The following is a 19144-nucleotide window of genomic DNA, read 5'->3' on the forward strand; positions in this document are numbered from 1 at the left end:
TAGGTATTTTCGTGCTGAAAAAAAAAAAAAAACAGAATTCCTCCTCCCACTCACCTGCATTCATGAAAATAAACCTGACAGCACTTGCGTTAAAGCACTATGTGTTAGAGCCAGCCGGTTGTCTTGATCTTACCTGTCTGGCTCTTGCATAAGGTCCCATTGATGAAAACATGTTCGACTAGTGATGTCAAACTATCGTACGCACGCCTGGCTCGGGCATGCACGCCCTTCGTCCTCGAGTGTCACATTGATGTCATTAGTGTTTTGTCTGGCGGGCGTTCTTCTTTGTCACATACCTTTTGTTATTGTGCCGCAGCACATTTGAAACGGTGGGAAAAGCTTTCAGGGAGGAAACCTGGATTCCACCAGACATCTCAAGAGTTGCATTTCAAAACTATTTGCCCTAATGAGGCAGATTATAGATTATAAATGATCTGATCTCGAAGACAAACAAAGCCCAACGTAATGGGTAGTACTTGAATGAATAATAAATTCATTAAATACTGCCGCTGCCAGAATAACTCTCATTTATAAATCAACTTGCAGCTGTTTAATTTGCTGTGATCCAAAAAAACAAAACAAAACACTGTATGTAAGAGCTAGTTCAATGTAATGGCACAGTGTTGATTGATTAGGTGTTTATTTAGTCATTATCATACAAGTTTATCATGTCATTTTTTTATGTCCTAAAACTGTCAGTAAATAAAGAAATGTATGATCACAGGAGTTCTCAGCCTGAGGGGAAATTATCATGTCTGAAAAACAAATATATCCAACTTACAATTACACAAACAGTAAGAAGAAGCAAATTATGCACATTAGAGTATCTCCAAGCACTACGTATCTGAAGATTAATTAACTCATTTTAGATAAGGTTATTTGATCAAACAAAAATAACCATCAATGGCATGTTTAGCTGAGATTTTAGACGTCGGTTTCAGGTCTTGAAAAAGCATCTAGAAGACTCGATTCGATTTACTTTAAGTGACTGTAATGCACCTTTAAATCGATGCAGGAAAGCTTTAGAACTTGTAGTGACCTCTTATACATGCAAGGCCACAGCAGCTCTTCAAATACATTTAAAAAAATGCCTCAAGCCCTTATTAGATAATCTGAAGGATTTCTAATCAAGAAACGGTTTCACATTTTTCCTATTTGTCACAGTTCTTCTCACGCGGTTACAGTTTATCATTTTAAACTTCTACCTCTGGCTCCTCTAATCAGTCCACACCTTTCAGGGACAGGAGTGCCCCTGAGCATGTTAGGAGCTTTTATCTTTTGGTCATGATGTAACCCAACAGGCCAAACCGCATTGTCCATGTTGGTGATGCAGTGACAGGGGCAGGTCTCAGATCAACAACAAATTACAGTTAAAGTATTGTATGGCCTGCCAACAAGTCCCCTATACTCCACATGGTTTCTAAACTTCAGCAAAAAAGACATCTTTGTGAATCTGTGTTTGCACTCGCATACAGTATATACGTGCATTATGGGTATTGTCGGGATATTTTTGCTGTATTCATGCCAGAGGCTATGAGCACAAACAGCAGATCAGTGACAGTTAGGGCGCCCTGTGTTAAGTGCGTAGGTGTGTTTTTTTCTTTTTGTGCGTGCTGTTGTTTGGTTTTTTTTGTATACGTGTTTGGGAGTGTGTGTACGTGCTCGGTCAGACTGCAGTATTGATAGCGACCCAGCAGTGCGGGCGTGATTCACAAGCCATGAGGCACAGATCTTCTTACTACCCCTCCCATCCCATCTCATCTCTTGCCCCAAACCACCACCACCTCAGAAGTGCTGCCCTTGCACTGCATCAGCCCTACCCACTCTTTCCCACCTCTCTAAAGTCTCACCCATGATTGGTTAAGAGGCGAGGGGGGAAGGGGGAAGGGGAGATCATATTCCACTGCCAGGGTTGGCAGCGCTGAAGCACAGGCACAATCACAATCATAAGCCAGGCTTCAGATACGAGGCCAGCAGCTCCCTCCTCCTCGTCCATCTCCCTCTCCTCCTCCACTATTTGTCACCATGCCCTCCCTTTACTCCACCTGCTGATATTCCACAAAATCAGCCATAGGGTTTTGTTGATATTGTAAAGATGCATGCTGGGTGATCTGAAGCTTGAGTGTGCTGGGAGCTGTGTCCAACAGTTGCCCGGGAACATGAGGCAACAGGCTGTAAATATCACACAGCTGGTGCTGGCAGAACACCCTCAAGGTTGGGCTCGCCGGGTCACATTTTCAGTGGCCCAGTTACACGCCAACCTTTTCCCAACCCCCAACCCTTCACTCTCAGCCCCACTGATGGTTCTATCTGTTTCCCAGCAAGGAGCAAATCTATTAGACTTCTTCTTTTCCTCCTCCTCTTACAAAACCCGAATCATTATTGTAATGCATCTTGAAGCTGGTGTGCAATGCATGAACCTTGGCATTAATGCCTTCAAGATGTCAGTGTCTCAGTGCCTATATGTGTTTGCAATTAAGACGGGGGGCTGGAAAAGACCAGGGGGGAAAAGTGGTTAGAATCCCAATGGATGCTTTTCATTTGTGCAAGAAAAATGAAATGTCTTCAAATTAATTTTCAGCTTACAAATTAATCAACCGATTAACACTGGTTTGAGCTCAGCCTGCCATTTAACCTTCAACCTTTAAATGCCCCTAACACTGGAGAGTTTATTTCTGGTCGTTGTGTTTTTAATGAGGCAGAAGAGCATGTTCATATTGATCACCCTTCTAGTCTGCTACATCTTTTCTGTTTTTGGTCAAATTAAACCACAGGTGCAAGACCGCCTCAGACACCTGCTGATTTGATTTCATTTGATTTCCAGTTGAACAGAGCATCTGATTGGATCATTTGTCAAATTGTATTTTGTCCAACTTGTCAGACCTATTTTGATGGAACCTTGAGTGATAAATGAATATTGGTACATTATTGATCCATGTCTGCCTCAAACTGAGCCACAGATCAGTCATTTTCCAAGCCTGGTGCAGAGGTCATGACTTCAACAGCTATATCCAGGCAAACTGCACACATCTTGAAACATGAAGCCCTGAACTCCTGTGCAGCTATTTAGGCTATGTCTGTGATATTTTGCCAGCAGGGCCTGCTAAATGATATTTTTTATATATTTCATTAGCAGTCAATATAATTTTCTTATATTTATATCATGACAAACGGTCACTGTTACTGATAGTGCACTTTAACTTAGCTTCCTTTAGAGGATCATGTATCTTTTTGCCAGTGACTGCAAAAACCAACAAGTTTGCTGGTTTGATTCTTTTCACGTAAGCTGTACCACAGAGAGCAATTTGTGATACCTAGCTTTCTACTGATTTTTTTTCTTTTTAAGTTTAGTTGTATGAGGTACTCTGTTATAGTCAGCATATTATATATTGCATAGTAAATGGTGGCTGGTGATGTGCCAGCCACCATTTGCCACCATTTCCCTCCTGTCAGGAGGGAAAACTTATTTTAAGACCAAAAAACAAAACATTTGACATCAATTGACCAGACAGTCCTGTCTGACACAAACTGACTATCAATCCCAGCATCAGTTAGAGTTATCAAAGTGTAATTTGAATTGAATCTTTTACACTATTGAAAATTTGTGTTTCTTGACTGTGGCTTTAAAACACCTGATACTGTTCCACTTTGTGTTGTTAGCCAGGAGTCACATGAACCTCCCCAAAGTGCCAGCTACATCAACATTGGTAAACAGCAGCCGGTGATTCATGGGGCATTTTTTTGGATTATGTATTCTTCACTTAAATGCCACTGGCTGGTGATTGTGGACCTCGGTTCAGGGTCACTGTCTGTTGTCTGAAAAATACATTTTTTAGCAACTTTAATGGATGCTTTTTCTCGACAATAAGAGAGTTTATTGCCTCAGTAATTTTCTTTGAACAACTGTGTGAACATTGTGCCAGTGTTTTTGTGTTTTTTTTATTTTATTTTACTTGGTCCTTAAGTTCAGAACGGCCTGTTTTTACAGCTTATTTTATTTCCTGTGTTGAATTTGTTCTCGGTGTGCATTTTGTGCTGGTTTAACTTCTGGATTTGTGCCAGTTTTTTCATAACCATTAAACGTTATACATCTGCTGGGTATTTAAATTGACCCTCATTACAATTGGTATAAGCACATACATATAGGTTTCAGACAATTCCCATGACATCGGCAGCTTTCTGTCCATAAAGCGTTAGAAACTGATTTTAGTCTAGGTTGGTGTAATCATAGCTTGGGCTCGAAAGGACAGCGCATAGTGGGTGTCTGCAGTGGAGCTGGTTGCGATCAGCTTTAGCAGATGTTGGTGCTGAGTGGGAAAAGTAATGGATTTCTCTGTAGTCCTTTGGCAAGGCTCCAGCAGCCGAGAACCATCTTCACCACCACCACCGCTACTCCTCCCCCTGACGGCCAACCCTCTACCGCTGACTGTTATCTCTTTGCTCCAGGCTGCTCCACTGCCACTTTACACACCAGGATGGTAAAGAATGGACATACAGGAAAACACACATAAACACAGACAAGCACACAGACAGATAATACTCAGGCCTGACCAATATAGACGCGCTAGTGTTGTACTGGAGATTTATCATATGGGCATACCGATAACCTTCCCCCAAAAATGTTTTAAGCTTAATGACTAATGTATTTTCTGTTCATTATGAGCGAGTAAACATTCATCAGCTTAAAGATCATTGGGGAAAACAATGCTCATAACTTTAGAACTTTTCTTAGGATCATCATGTTTCTTTTTAACCAGGCTTATTCTGTCTCAAACTCATTTTTGCAAATTAACTCAGTACAATGATATAAGAGTCAAGTTGGGGCAATGTCTAAATTTGCCTTTTCTTGCATGCCACACAGTCTATGTTCATTCACACTAGTGAAAATAGCATATAACATACATTTGTAGTTATTAGCTGACATTGCAGGTTGCAGTGCGACACTAAAAAACCCGTGCCTGAACCCATAACAACAGGGAAAAACTGCTGAAATAAAGGACTCGTGGTGTATTTTAATTAAAACTGTCCTGTTTCAGGTTTTGTTCTGCTTGAATTATCACTCATTTCTGACCCAAATATCTCACAGTAGCTGTCAGACTTTAGTGTGCACACACAGAGATGCATCATCATCTGATTACATCATATCGTCCATCGTAAAAGCCAACAGAATGCTATACTGACAGAGATCATGTTTTACCCAAACACCCTCTTTTCCTGCTACATTTTGTGGCATGCAAGTGTGTCTCTTTCCCTCCAGGTTCTGGCACATTAAGCCCGTAGCAGAAACATTGGTCGTATTGAATCAGAAATATCGAGGGCAGTGTTAGCCTCGGGGGCAGCCAGGCAGGTTGTCAGAAGGAAGGTCAGTAGTTCACAAACCTTGACTGGCTGGGAAAATCTGGATGGCATGCCCTTTAGCAAGTCATTTAACCCCTGATTGCCCAAAGGAAGATTTTTTTTATTGTCTGACTGCAAAAGACAGTCGCACCAGGAAGCTTCCAGCTACGGCTCTGCATAAAAGTGAAGCAAGTTATTGCAGAATAGAGCATTCTTGTCAACTTTTTCCTCATGAATAAATGTTAAAATCATAATATAGCCCCTGTACCTCGTGGGTTTCCACCCACATCATTGGAATAGAAGATTTGATGCTTTGAAATGTTTAACAGCCATAGCAGTAGATGTCAGGGATGGTGATGCACTGCAATATTTTCTAACCATTCTTTTTATGGACTAATCTTTGTTACAGACTGTCCTAAGGCTGTGACCTGATGTGCCCTCGCTAGAGCTTAGCTGACACATTTCTACAGTAACAGTATTTTTCATTTTTATGCTCTTTATGATGCTCTCTTAAGGCTCTTGAATTTGATGACCAGATTCTCAGTTGGCTTACTTTTCTGCATTGTGCCTTTTTTGTCTGTCTGAAACAGCACATTATAATGGATTACTTTTTTTTTTTTTAATTGTCAGATATTTTGAGGCTGGTGGGGTTTTTTTGTCACATACTATAGAATGTAGTGTGCATCTTCAAAGGACACTGAAGACGACCCCAAACTGATGTAATTAAGAAGAACAGAAAAGAACTGACATCTTGTATGAACACTTTTTTTCATTTCTAGATTTCTTGTGTGGGCGTCTCTGCTTTGGTACAAAGTGTATGAAAACATCTCGCATTAGAAGCCACAGAGCTTTATCAACTTCAAATTGCCCAATTTATCTAAAGAGATGATGAATTTTTCATCAAACCTGAACAGCCGATATTTGTGCTTAAAAACTATAGAAATGTAGCACAGCTGTACTTTCAATGATTGCAGTTTCCTTAAAAGTTCTATATTCCTTTTATTCAGTTTTCCTACCTCCAACCATAATACATTGTTAAAGACTAGCCTTTCAATGGCCTCTTGGGGAATAAAGCATATAAACGCATTAGGCGTTCCCCAGGGTGCTAATCTGGGTCCACGGTAGATTCCTAATTATCAGTGTTTATCTTTTCATTGTCCAGAGCCTCTCTATCACTCGTGTCTGCTCAGTGAAGTAACAGACACACTCCAGGCTCTCCGCTTCCCATGTGAGAGCAGAGATTCTGCCTGACATCAGACATGGGAAGCGAGCTGCAGCAGCATGAAGGGTAAAAGGTCGAGACTTGACCACCCCAGGCAGATAAAGCAGCCTTTTCATGTGTGATCAGCCCACAGCCTAAAGACAAATCCCTCAGTTTGCTGCCTTTGAACTTCACTGCAACTGCAGTGAGTCCCCTACTCGCTCTGTGGCTGACAAAGAGAGAATGAACGCACACCCTATTATTTTATTAAAATGTTTCGCCACCACTTCTTTACTTTCCTTCATTTGAAGCTGAATGAAAGGAATGAATGTGCAACATTAAGAAACTCCTCTTTCCAGGAGTACACTAATTAGGTGATCCAGGTAGAATTCATTATCCTTTGCTAGTTAGTTTCCTGTTAAATTGGTGATACTGAAAATGGAGACGATGAGGATGAACGGAAGCGGATGAGATGGATTTTTATAAAATAATTTTGTTTAAGGGGCTGGAACAAAATATGTGAAAGATCTTGCCAGTATAATACATTCAGTTCCTGCAGCTCACTGTAGATGCTTAGTGTAAAAAATCGGGCTCAGGCAGCCTCCAGTTCTCCATCAAGCCTTTTTACAAAGCAATTATGACATTCATAACACTCTTTCTTCAGCCCCCTTCCACTCTTTCCCATCAGTGCATAATTCATAGGCAACTCATCTCCAAAGCTAAGCCAATTGCATCCTCTCTAAACGAGCATGCAGTGCAGCTCCCACAGCAGCACAAAAGGAATGTCAGTCTCATGACAGACTATTTCACGTTCTTTGTTTCATAAGAATGGATGTAAATAGAGGGTGTTCTTGTGCTGCTGCTCTCCCAGGTAGAGGGAATGCAAACAATGCTGCGGACCTGATGTGTGTACTTGCTGCTTTCCAGATGATTTAGCTCTGTAATTCTGCCACTTGGCTGCCACTGTGTGTGTGTGTGTGCGCACGTGCAGGCTGTGCTGTGTGTCCACACAATCTGTATGTATATATATAGAACGCTATTTTTAAAGATGAACCGTAAATAGTAGTAACAGGGCCTAAAACGGTCTTTGCCTCTGTTGCCATTCCTGGGCTGCTGCCGTCTCATTCATTCATGAGTTTGCATGAATTTGCAGAAACACTCTGGGCTTTCTCGCTCTGACTTGCCCTTTTAAAATATGGACTTCGTGATGTACCCATCCTCTGTTTTTGATCAGGCACCGTAGCGTATCCCAGACCACCCTTATTTCATGGTTAGTTAGACGTATGAGTGAATTAGACACACGTTTTTACACTCGTCATCTTTCGCTGTTCTGCATGGAATTAGGTCAGCATTCAGTTTAGGTAATAAGGCGTAATGATATTAATGGTCAGAAAATGACATTCGCCATCCCGTCTTTTAAATATGAAGTGTCACTGGAGATCTGCCCACTCATTTTGTTTGCAGATGTGTCGGGTATCTTTCGGGAGAAAATCTGTTTGAAAAGACTGAAAATTGCATTTTAACCACATTGATTATTTATATGGATATTTCATGGATTTAAAGGGAGAATAATTCCCTTCAGCATAGTGCAGATCGTCATATTGTCTTGTCACTACTGAGCTTCCTGTAGAGAAATGATCAATGCATAAGACGGTGTTTTGAAAATGGGAAATGAGCAGAAACCGCAGACTCTCTAATGTGCCTCTGATCGGGGATTCACATTCGGCGTGTCAGGCGGCCTGGGCCGGGCAGCCGGTTGCCGTGGGCGACCAGCAGATCAGTGATGTGGCGGTGATGCCTCTAATGAAGCTGACACAGCACAGCCTCCCGACTCGCGGGCCCCTGAGGGCCTCTTGCTCTGCATGTAGAGCCACAAACACTCCCACCCCCCTCACCTACTCTTCATTTCAGCCAAATGTGCTTCTGATTTGATGGTGCCTCAAATGGATTGCTGCATCATTTATTCTCGTGTATATGTTGGGTTTGTAGTAGCTAAATAAGGTCACAATATACAAACAAAGCCTCGCTCTCCTTGCCCTTTTCAGAATCTCTGTCTCTCTCAGCCTGATAAATGTCTCTTGTGTTGTTTTCCAGAAGCTGCCCAGCTGAGGTGAAGGGGAGGGCAGAAGATCCTAGTTCAGCTTGAGTGTGGATGACCTGCCCCCAGAAACAGGACCATGATCTGAAAAGCGTGCTGTACACAGAGCCCCGTTCTTCCTTTCTTCCTTCTCCCTCTTTTTTTGTTTTTGTTTTTTTTCTATCTTGCTGGTGAAAGCCTCCCTGCCCGGGTGCTTCAAACAGGGTCAGTGTGCACAGCGAGGGCAAACTGAAAGCGAATAGAGATTCAAAGAGGAGGAAAAGTAACAGCAGCCATCCGTGACCTCACATCTTGTCACTTTCCCCTGATCCTCCCACTGCAACACCAGAACCATGGGGAGGAAAAAGATCCAGATTCAGAGGATCACTGACGAACGCAACAAACAGGTTAGAACAAATGACCTGAACTGTCATGATATGGAAAGTAACTCCTGTTAAACTTTCCTGTTTCAGAAACCATTAGAGAAATTAAAGAACTAAAGTTTTCAACAAAGTTAATATAAGTAGATGGATAATTATAAATAGCTGGATTTGTGGATCAGTCCTGTGGTATTTGAAAATGAATCCTGTATTGACCCTGTTTCATGTGCATGCATAAGGAAATCCCAAACACCCTTGTAGTGAAGAATATGATAAATGTCATGCAGTGTTAGGTAATCAAGATTTAATATTGAGTTTTATTTAATTTTTTCAGGAGCTTAATTTCATAAAAACTGGCATAATTATTGTAAGGAACTTGTAATACAAAATGAACACATTAAATAGCTTGTTTGCAAATGTGGTCCATTGCTATAGACATTATGTTGTTCATATAAGAAATGAATTGCACAGCTTATACATTATGATGTACATTTATAATAAAACTGGACCTTGCAGTTGTTAAAAAGGGGTAAGTATCTCTGCACTAGATGACTTTGATATGTCACCGAGTGGGTTTCTTCTGCTGATAGCACCACTGTACCACAACACAGTTGTATCTGACCCATCTGGAGTGATCGTGGGACAGTTTGTGTCATTACTTTATCTTCTTCGGTCTCAGTTTCCACTTGCTTGAGAAACGTGCAGCAGAAAACACAGGCAGCACACAGTCCAGACATTGTTGTTAACTTTGTTAATGCACTCATTAGCTACGCTGTAGCTAAATGGTTACACTGAAGGCTAAAGACAAAATTAACAACCACACACATATTTGTTTAATTTCTGAGCTAAACTTCACGATCCAGTCGGGAGTGTTAAATGACCCATATATAGCCAGCAGATGCAGGCTTTCACTGAGCTGATTTCTCTGTATAGCTCACATCTGTCCTGCTCAGATCTAAGAAAGAAATGATCGTTTTCACTTTTCCAGCACTGAATTCCATTGTGGTGACAGAATACTTTAGCTCAGGCAATAAGAAATTCCCACAGGGATCCTTTCCGTTTTTCATACGTCCCATGTAGCATGAACAACATAGTTGCAGCTCTCTCAAGAGTGCCACAACAGAACAGTATAATAGCATTGTGTTTTATGAGGCTCATATGTGTCGGGGGGTTTCTCTGACACCTCCCCTTCCTACAGTGGAAAAAGGCAAGAAAAAAAAAGTATGATATTTCCCCAAAAAACAGACTCAGTCCCTCTGGTTACATCAGTGGCATTGTCAGAGAGGATGAAAGGGTAAATGATCCATCTAAAATGAGTCAACTGGTAAATGGGCTTCGCTCCATTGAGCAGATTGAGTAATGGATTTGACGTGCCCACCTTCAAAAACAGAGAGAGAAGAAAAACAAGATGGAGACAGGCGTAGGGAGAGAAACAAGGTGCCTGACTGAATAAGACCCGAGCAGCGTAAAAGCGAGGTGGCCGTAGGGTTTGGAAAAATCATCCTCAGTTTTCTTCTCATCAATCTTAGCAGGTTGCGTTTCGATAAAGAAGAGGAAGCAGTGCCTGCAGGGGGTCGGTGAAGTATGATGACTTGTTATTCATCAGTACACAATTGGACATAAAGGAGGAATGGGTTGTAGCTGTTTCTGCTCGAGCAGCCAGCGTTTGTGTCAGGCGTTGAACAGTTTATCAATAAGGTGATGAACTCTGTGGTAATACATGATCATAATGTCACAATCCCAAATTAATCATTGACTGCGATCAAGCGATCTCCCCGCAGAAAATGGTTTCCTAATCACCAGTCAGCGTGATGACATTCTGATGCTCATATCGAACCAAAGCTGTAGCGAGCATTTACATTTCACCTTCTCTCTCCCTCCCCCCCCTTTTTTTTTCTTGTTTATCTGATGTTCTCAGTGAGAGCAGTTGACACAGTAAAGCAGGATTCAGTTGTTCTCTCAATGACATTTAGTGTTTGATATGGAACAGACTATGAAATAAGTGGTTTTTAGATGCTTTCTCTGTGTTGCTTCAGCTAATGAACAGTGCAGCTTCTGAAAGGAAATCAAATGAATTTTTGGAGTACATGCAGCCCGTCACCCTCCTACATGTTGATTCAGAGATGCTGCCATAAGCTCTGCAAAATAAACAGCGTTCAGAGTGTGGGCCCCGGCTGGAAACATGACAACATCTCAAATACCACATTTCTTACAAAGACAAAGACGCATGAAAAAGAACAGGACTGGCATGTTGGAATGCTTTGATTTATTTGTTTATTTCTTTTTATGGAAGAGTGTTTGTCACATCAAAGACAACACAGAAAGAGTTGACTTTTCATTAACACTGTGACCCATTTTAGCAAGAAGATGCAAGAAGAAGAAAGATTCGCTGCCAGAAATCAAAGAATCCCGAATCGCTAATCAGATTTATGTTAAGCAACAGCTGTAGTGCATAGTGCAATGCAAGAATTACATTCATCATCGGGTTGTTTTGGAAATTAAATTTCAAGGAACAAGAAAACTCACTTGAAAACTATTACTCCAGGGATGCTAGTATAAACTATCCGCTTAAGATTTATGTTTTTGTTTTGCTAACACTGCCCCCAAAGTTAGAGATGATATTTTGATTCTGGCTTTGCATCAGATTTTGGGGCACTTGCTGTCCAGTATACTGCTCCTCCATCTGTTTTTCTTTGTTAAGTCTAATGAGTATTGTAGTCGTGCATTTAGTGTCACTATTATTAGTCCATCATACCGGACTGATTGGAGAAAACGTGATTTCACAGACGTCTCTGTGATGTGTAGTTTTAAATATTAAGAAACCCTCGTGCCTCAACTCCCATTGCTAAGCATTTTCTGATCATTCAGATTAGAAACTGTTAAATAAAACATGCATGTGCAGTAAGCAAATGGGACTTTATCAGTTTATGGTTAATTCAGATGATTAGCTATTAGACACATCAAAGCACTTCTTTACATTCATGCAAATATTTATTGATTTTAATATTTAAACCAGCTCCTGATACAGATTTAGCACATTGTAATGAGTATTTCTGTATTGTCGCTGAGTCTAAAAGTAAACTAATTTAAGCTTGTCGTGCCATTAATTTTTTTGGGGGGGGTTTAACATAGCTGTTGAATTAATTGTAGGCCCGTAGATCAATTAATCGGGGCAATTTCCTGCAAAATGTTCCAGTGGGAATTCACATACCCATCTGTAGAGAAAGAAAATAGATATGAGTCAGGTGTAAACTAATCCTCAGCAGCACCCCCCAGCCAACTTTACAGCGTTGATGCATACATTCATAATTCAGCTAAAATCTGAACATGAACTTATCCAAGCTAAAGATTGTTCTACAAAGTTGAGCATTTGCTTTGCTTCCATCTAGCAAAACATAGAATTCTAAGCCACGTTTCTGAATGTGCATGATCTTTTACACATGAAAAAATCTCCTGTGCAGTACTTTTTTATGAGCCTTGAAGCAGCTTTCAATAAATATGTTTTAAAATATCTGTGAATGGAAAAAGGTAATTGTGCAGAATTTTTTCTTTCACTGCTAAATAAGTCGAATTTCAGCATTTCAGCTGATCTAGAATTTTTCCAAGTGTAGCCCATTGTTGAAGAATAATCAGTCGCCTAACTGAAGTAGTTGTAGTTATAGCAAATTCACTGAGAGTCCACAGGATTAACATTTTAGAACGGATAACTTTTAGTAGTTGTTGGAATATAGTCATGCATAAAGAAGTATTTAAAAGTCTGACGATTTATGAAGCATTAAGCATCAATCTGTTGTGTGGTGTCCGCAGCGATGTGGACACTTTATCGGCCTGCTCTCTTGAAGTGAGAAGTGATTGTGAAAGCAAAGCTGTTGATCTCCATTCCTACCCACACCTGTGGCCACAAGCTGTGGGTAGTGACCGAAAAAATGAGATACAAGTTGTGGAAATGAGCTTCCTCGGAAGGGTGTCTGGGCTCTCCCTTACTGATCTCAGTTGTTCAGGGGGGGTTCAGGGGAGAGCTGCTGCCCCTCCATATTAAATGGAGCCAGATGAGGTGGTTTGGGCATCGGACTAGGAAGCCTCTTAAGGCATCTGTGAGGTGAGATTTTTTTGAGCATGTCCTTGTGGCCGGAGACCCCAGGGTATACCCAAGACATGCTTGGGTAGCTTGGAACACTTAGTGCTCCCCTCAAAAAGAGCTAGAAGAGGCTGCAAGAGAAAGAAGCTAACTGCAAGTTGACCCGAGCACTGTCAAGAGCAATCTCGATACCATTTGAATTATTCTCCATAGAGTTTCTTATCTTGCATATAAATGGATCCAATGCCACTCTCTTAGACTGCAATTTGTAGCTCTCATCCTGTTCTGTAGTTCATCGTGAACTGTAGTTCATCGTGAACTGTAGTCCAACGTGCAGAAAACCCCCGGTGCTGAGATAACCCACGTTGGAAAGCAGATCAAGATTCAATTTTGCACATGCACTGTAACTCTAAACTTCTCTAGACATTATTCAACAGAATAGCACATGAGAAAACAAATCTCTAACACACTAATATTAGATACTAGATGTTTTTTTTTGTATTTTACCTGTCAGCTATTGCACCGATTTGCACGGATGGCACACATAGTTGTTTGGTGAATTCATGGCTAGCAGAGGGATACTGTGTGTATTGTATTCTGCACACTCAACCCAGGCGGCGTTCTGGCCTAAATCAGTATTTCCAGTAGTAAAAACTCTCTGAAGTGGACTATCTCCTGCGGTGTGCTGTGGAAAAGCAGAGCTTTGACCAATGGTCCAGCATCATTCTCCCAACATTTTCCATATGTGAAAAAAATGAAGGACAATACAGTGTAGCGATACCATAGGACAAGAGAGACTCTGGAGAAGCAGCTGATTATATTGCTCATTTGTTTATTTGTAGCACAGTTCTTGGCAATTAAAATATTACTAGAGGAGCACCTTAATTAAAAGTGAAGAGGATATTGTAATGGCAATTTACAGTTCAATTCTGTCTCTCATTTACACACAACAAATGCAATTCCAGTAGATACAGTTTTATTTACAATAACTTTGCTATGAATCGCTTAACATTTTAAAATAAAAATAGCATATCATGGTTCTGTAGATCCTTGAAAACTCATACCTGTACTGATTAGTATAGTGAGACCCGGTGTATTTATTAATTAATTTATTTTGTAACTGTTCAAACTGTATGTGTGAGCGAGACTGTAAGCTAGCAAATGAAAGAGAGAGTTTTGGCTACAGGAAACAGCAAGAGGAGGTTGTGGTTGTCAGTGGTGGTTTCCTCATCCATCTGCCACACAACCACAACCTCGCCAAGACACATGCACGCACGCACACGCACTCAAATGAAACCACTCGCCCCCTTTCTTTCTTACTCTTCTCACTGAGGATGTCTTATTCTTCAGTTGCCATTGGTTACCTGGCAATTCAGCTCTTAATGTCAATTACCTCCAGCTTGTTTATCCTTTGTGGTAAACAGCAAGATTGAAGCTCAGGCCGAAAGTCACTACCCCACTGCTTACTTTTTTCTAAGAAAAGAAAAAGAAAGACGGACAGAGGTTTTGTTTGGGATGTGGGACTGATTTTGTTTGCTTTAAGCACTGGTGGATGACCTTATAATTTTTTTTAGGGAGCAGTTGTTGTTTGCAGTGGCTTCTCTCTACATCACCAGTCTTGTCATCCCGCACAACTGTAATTTCCTCCCTTACCAACATCGCCACATAATTTATCTGCTCATTCTGTGTGTGTGTGTGTCTGTGTGTGTGAGACAGAGAGAGAGAAAGAGAGGAAGAGGAGTGGAGAGATATGTAGATAGGCAGAGAGATAAAGATGGGGAGGGGGTGTGGGGGGTGAGATGATGGTAGCAGTGTGTGATGAGGTGGGAAATGGGGGGCGGAGGGGAGGAGAGGAGTCGGTTGCCCATGGATACGACCCCGATATAATTTGATTTGTGGCAGCAGGAAGCAATGAGTGAGCGAGTGCAAAGGGAGGGAGGAAGGGAGGATGTGGAAAAAGCAAGAGAGAGAGAAGAGAGGAAGAGAAAATGAGGGCGAGAAAATAAGAGAGGAGAAGGAGGGATGAGGGAGGCTTAAACATGTCGGGTGCAGAAAGGAGCAAGAGATGGAAGAGATGAAGTGATTGTAGGAGAGAACGATGCACAGATTGAAGGTCTCACTTGCTGCTTTTCCTGCTTTCATCCTCAGTGTCTCTATCTTATCTCCACCACTCTATCTGTTCTCTCTTTCTTTCTGTATTCAATTCATTTCAATTATAGTTTCAGTTCAGAACTCAGCTGCCAGCGGAGCAGCCTTCTGCCACAGAAATGTGGCCTCTGTCGATGCAGGTAAACCCTAGAGGCAGTATCAGAATATCATTAATACGTTTATTTGGCAACAGATATATTATAATGCATTGTAATTACCATAAATGGACAAAAACAGCTCAACACTCTCGCTCTTAAACATAAAACCAGAAGATGGTTATTCCATTAGGGTTGCAGTTTTGCTCTTAAAAGCCTAGTAAATGCGATTAAATTTTGATGAAGACTTTTTTAAAGGTCTCGAATATCTGTAAAAAATTGCAGTGAAATCAGTGCAACGTTTGTAAAAACACTTCACTAAATATTAAAAATGTCAGAAATATTCTTGATTTTTTTCCAATTTAAAAGCAAACAAAGTAAACCAATCGGTCCATTGCTGAAATTAATGTAAAATAGCTAAAAATCTTCAAGGTCAAACATGTGACTCCCTCTCCCTAAGTAAACATCACCAATCTCCAGATGTACAGAACAAAAAGCTTTCTAAGAATAAGAATCAAAGATTTAAAGGGACTTTAGGACTTAAGGTTACATAAGAAAGTGCAGGAAGCTGCAGGAAACTTGTAAGCATGCTGCACTTCAGGTCACAGCCACAATCATTGATGTCACAGCAGGTTTTTGGCTTGCACGTCTGATGGAAAATGTGTTGATGTCATTCGTGGGTGGGGCCTGAAGTGCAGCATGCTTGAAATCTTTCTGCCTCTTCAACACCATCTGTGTACACATTGACTTTTATTTCCATTTCTCCCATATCAAATGCTCGATATTGTAGCAGTACCTGAAGCCTTTTCTTCTTTTTCTTCTGCTAATCTTCTTCTCCTTGCATGTGTTTGTGTTTGTGCAATCCTGTGTGTTTAATCCAAACAAAGCCAAATCTCTCTGGATTGTAAATACCAGTTGGTTATAGCAGGGAAGCGCTTCTAAAGCCAACCGGCAGACAACAAGGGACCCTGTGCTTTAGCAACACTCCCAGTTCTGTTCAGCTTGTTCACAACTGAGCGGGCTTGTACAAGTGTGTGTGTGTGTGTGTGTGTGTGTGTGTGTGTGTGTGTGTGTGTGTGTGTGTGTGTGCATAAGGGAAAGGGAGAAATAACGTGTGAGAGAAGGAGAGTGCGGAAAAGAGAGCAGGAGAGAGTGTGTGACATAGAAAGAGAGCATGGAAAAGAGCATATCATAGTGTGAAAGCGACAGAGAGCGAGTGTGACGGGAGAGAAAGGAGTGTACGGACTGAAGTGAAAGTCTGTGCACAAAATACAATCTGAGTACTTGAAAGACCATGTTTAGACACTCTGTCTAGAAGTCTTTTTTTTCCTAAAAATGTCTCTATCTTGTATGTTTAATACACAGTGCTTCCATGCAGTCAGTCTTGCTTTGTCTCAGATACACAAACCGTACGCTTCAGCGCACGATTTGTGCCGTGATTAGAGTCTGGAAGTGCAAAAAGCTCAAATTACACTTTCAGTTTAACTGAGAATAAGTTGGTTTGAATGGCTCTGGTCCAAAATGATATTAAGTCAGGTCTTGAGGGTGAAAAGCTCAACATTTGCGTAAATGTGCTTTTTTACTTTCCTGCCAAGATTGAGAGTCACAGTGAGGTCAGATAATTTACTGTAAAGCTGCAAGTTGTCAGTTTCACTCTTTGGTTTTTCATCAGATAAAACTGGATATAACATGACAATTAGAGAGCTTTAGGGGAGCTTTGACAGATGCTAGCTGTCGCTTATTCTACAGTCATATTTAGCATCAGTTTTACTCTCAGCATTTGACAGATTTCCCAGTGTGTTCCTTTCAGTTTCATCACGCCTTGTGTCTTATTTGCAGATTATAGTTTTTTTTAATTCTGGTGAACAGATTTTTTATTTATATCTATATGTTTTTATTCAAACACATTCAAAATTTGTTGTATTTCAAGCTGAAATAACAAAATTCCTTTCACTTGCTTCATTTCTTTTATTTATTATTTGTAAAAAAAAAAATGCTGAGTAGAACTTATGTGCACCGCCTGCATCCTTTTCAAAATATTGGCTTTAGTTTAGGTTTAGTATCTAGTTTGTCTTACCGTTGGTTGTAATTTGGGTTGAATGAAAGAAATATGGTTATCAGCATGTATTTTTCTTTCTTTCTTTCTTTTTTTGTAAATGGTTGCGACCTGTACATTTTGACATTTTAATTTCGTAAGTGAACATTACTCTAAACAGACCCTGAAGAAAATTTTCCTCTCGTGAAAATTGAAATAGATCTTTCACTAAAAATCTATAATCTGTGGCTTGTTGCCAGATCCACACTCTAGCTCCGTGGCCCACACCATCATTCAGGACCAAGAGGCTCCATGAAAACCTTTTTGCCTTAGAACAAGAAATAAAATGTCAGAATATGTAGATAATGCCCTTGTTTTCATTTCAGTTTAACTTCATTAATAGAGTGTCGTTTATAATGTTATAAAATTACAATTGTTTTAGGGAACTATGAATAATTTTACTAAGATTGTGTTAGAGCTCTCTCAGCTCAGTTTTCGTTTTTGTCATCAGGTGACGTTCACCAAGAGGAAGTTTGGTTTGATGAAGAAGGCCTACGAGCTGAGCGTCCTGTGCGACTGCGAGATCGCTCTCATCATCTTTAACCACTCCAACAAGCTGTTCCAGTATGCCAGCACTGACATGGACAAGGTCTTGCTGAAGTACACCGAGTACAACGAGCCACACGAGAGCCGGACTAACGCTGACATTATCGAGGTAAAGCGTGGAGACGGGAGGGAGGGCAGTGGGTCAAACAGCAGGAAACAACTGAGTCTTTAACACACCTCAAAATCTTTTTAACATCCTTAAAAGGTCCACTTTTCCCTCTTCTGATGTTGGTCCATACATTTTCATTCATAGGTGCTTCTTGACTAAACCTTTATTAAGGTCCATTCAATGTCTTTTTTTCCATTTGATTACCTTTATTTTAATTAATTAATACATTTATTTATTTTAGCAGATGCTAGGCTTAAGGTAATCTTGACCTAGATACACTTCCTGAACAAACTGTGTTGCCTTCTGTTGCAATAAGGCTTTGAGTATCATAGTTTATTGTACATCAAGTCATTAAAAGGGGAAGCTGGACATTTTCAGATGTGTATTGATTAACTTTCTTCCCAAGAATAAGATTAGAGATTGATATCACTGTCATGCCTGTTTACTTGTAGGCAGGTTAGAGGCAGAGGGTGATTAAGGTAGCTTAGCTTAAAAAAAATCAGCTGATGTGATATATTACATCTTGTTTAATCTATAAAGAAGCCAAAGTCACACTAACCTTCAGTGTTTGTAGCAATCTAACCTTCTTCTAAATTGTTATGCATTATAAATTAGGCTTTAAGAAACTGAAGTGGTTGAACACCGCATTTTTAGAGGTGTCATTACATTTTTTAAAAAGCTTTTTATAACCCACTGTTCTTTCCTTAAATCCCTTGTTACTGAAAAGTAACCATATATTTTAGTATTTCTTTACTATTGCCCAGTTCAGAATTGTAGAGTCCAGTCAGTCCCAGTGCTGTTTATGGTTGGATTCTGGCTTGGTGCCTTTGAGCTTAATGGGAGTAGAGAGATAGGAACAGCTGGGCCTCCCCGTCTTATCCCCCGCCCCCCTTAACACTCTGGCTTTGGTCGTATTGTTACCTGGAGACCTCTCTGACAACAACAACAAAACACCAACAAGCCAAAGGACAACGCCTAGAACCAGTTGGAAACCACTTCAGCATAAAATGCCCACCAGTTAGAGGAAGAACCTTCTGAGAAAAATAATCTTTGTTCATTTACATATTTACTAGAAGAG

General features: G+C 40.6%; 1 protein-coding gene across 8 annotated transcripts in view; it reads left to right on the forward strand.

The window, feature by feature from the left end:
• Positions 1-19144, forward strand: part of mef2d (myocyte enhancer factor 2d) — a 101705-nt gene that overhangs the window by 29819 nt on the left and 52742 nt on the right. For 7 of the 8 annotated variants that reach the window (XM_087848394.1, XM_087848396.1, XM_035908090.2 and 4 more), the window contains exons 2-3: positions 8633-9022; positions 17863-18066. In XM_087848394.1, the coding sequence (XP_087704520.1) occupies positions 8969-9022; positions 17863-18066 (258 nt within the window). In that variant the 5' untranslated portion in view covers positions 8633-8968. The remainder of the gene's footprint in view (positions 1-8632; positions 9023-17862; positions 18067-19144) is intronic. The other variant, XM_087848395.1, reaches the window with a different exon arrangement.

Source organism: Neolamprologus brichardi, chromosome 11 (genome assembly GCF_056152115.1).
Source record: "Neolamprologus brichardi isolate AB-2024 chromosome 11, ASM5615211v1, whole genome shotgun sequence".
Classification (NCBI taxonomy): Eukaryota; Metazoa; Chordata; class Actinopteri; order Cichliformes; family Cichlidae; genus Neolamprologus; species Neolamprologus brichardi.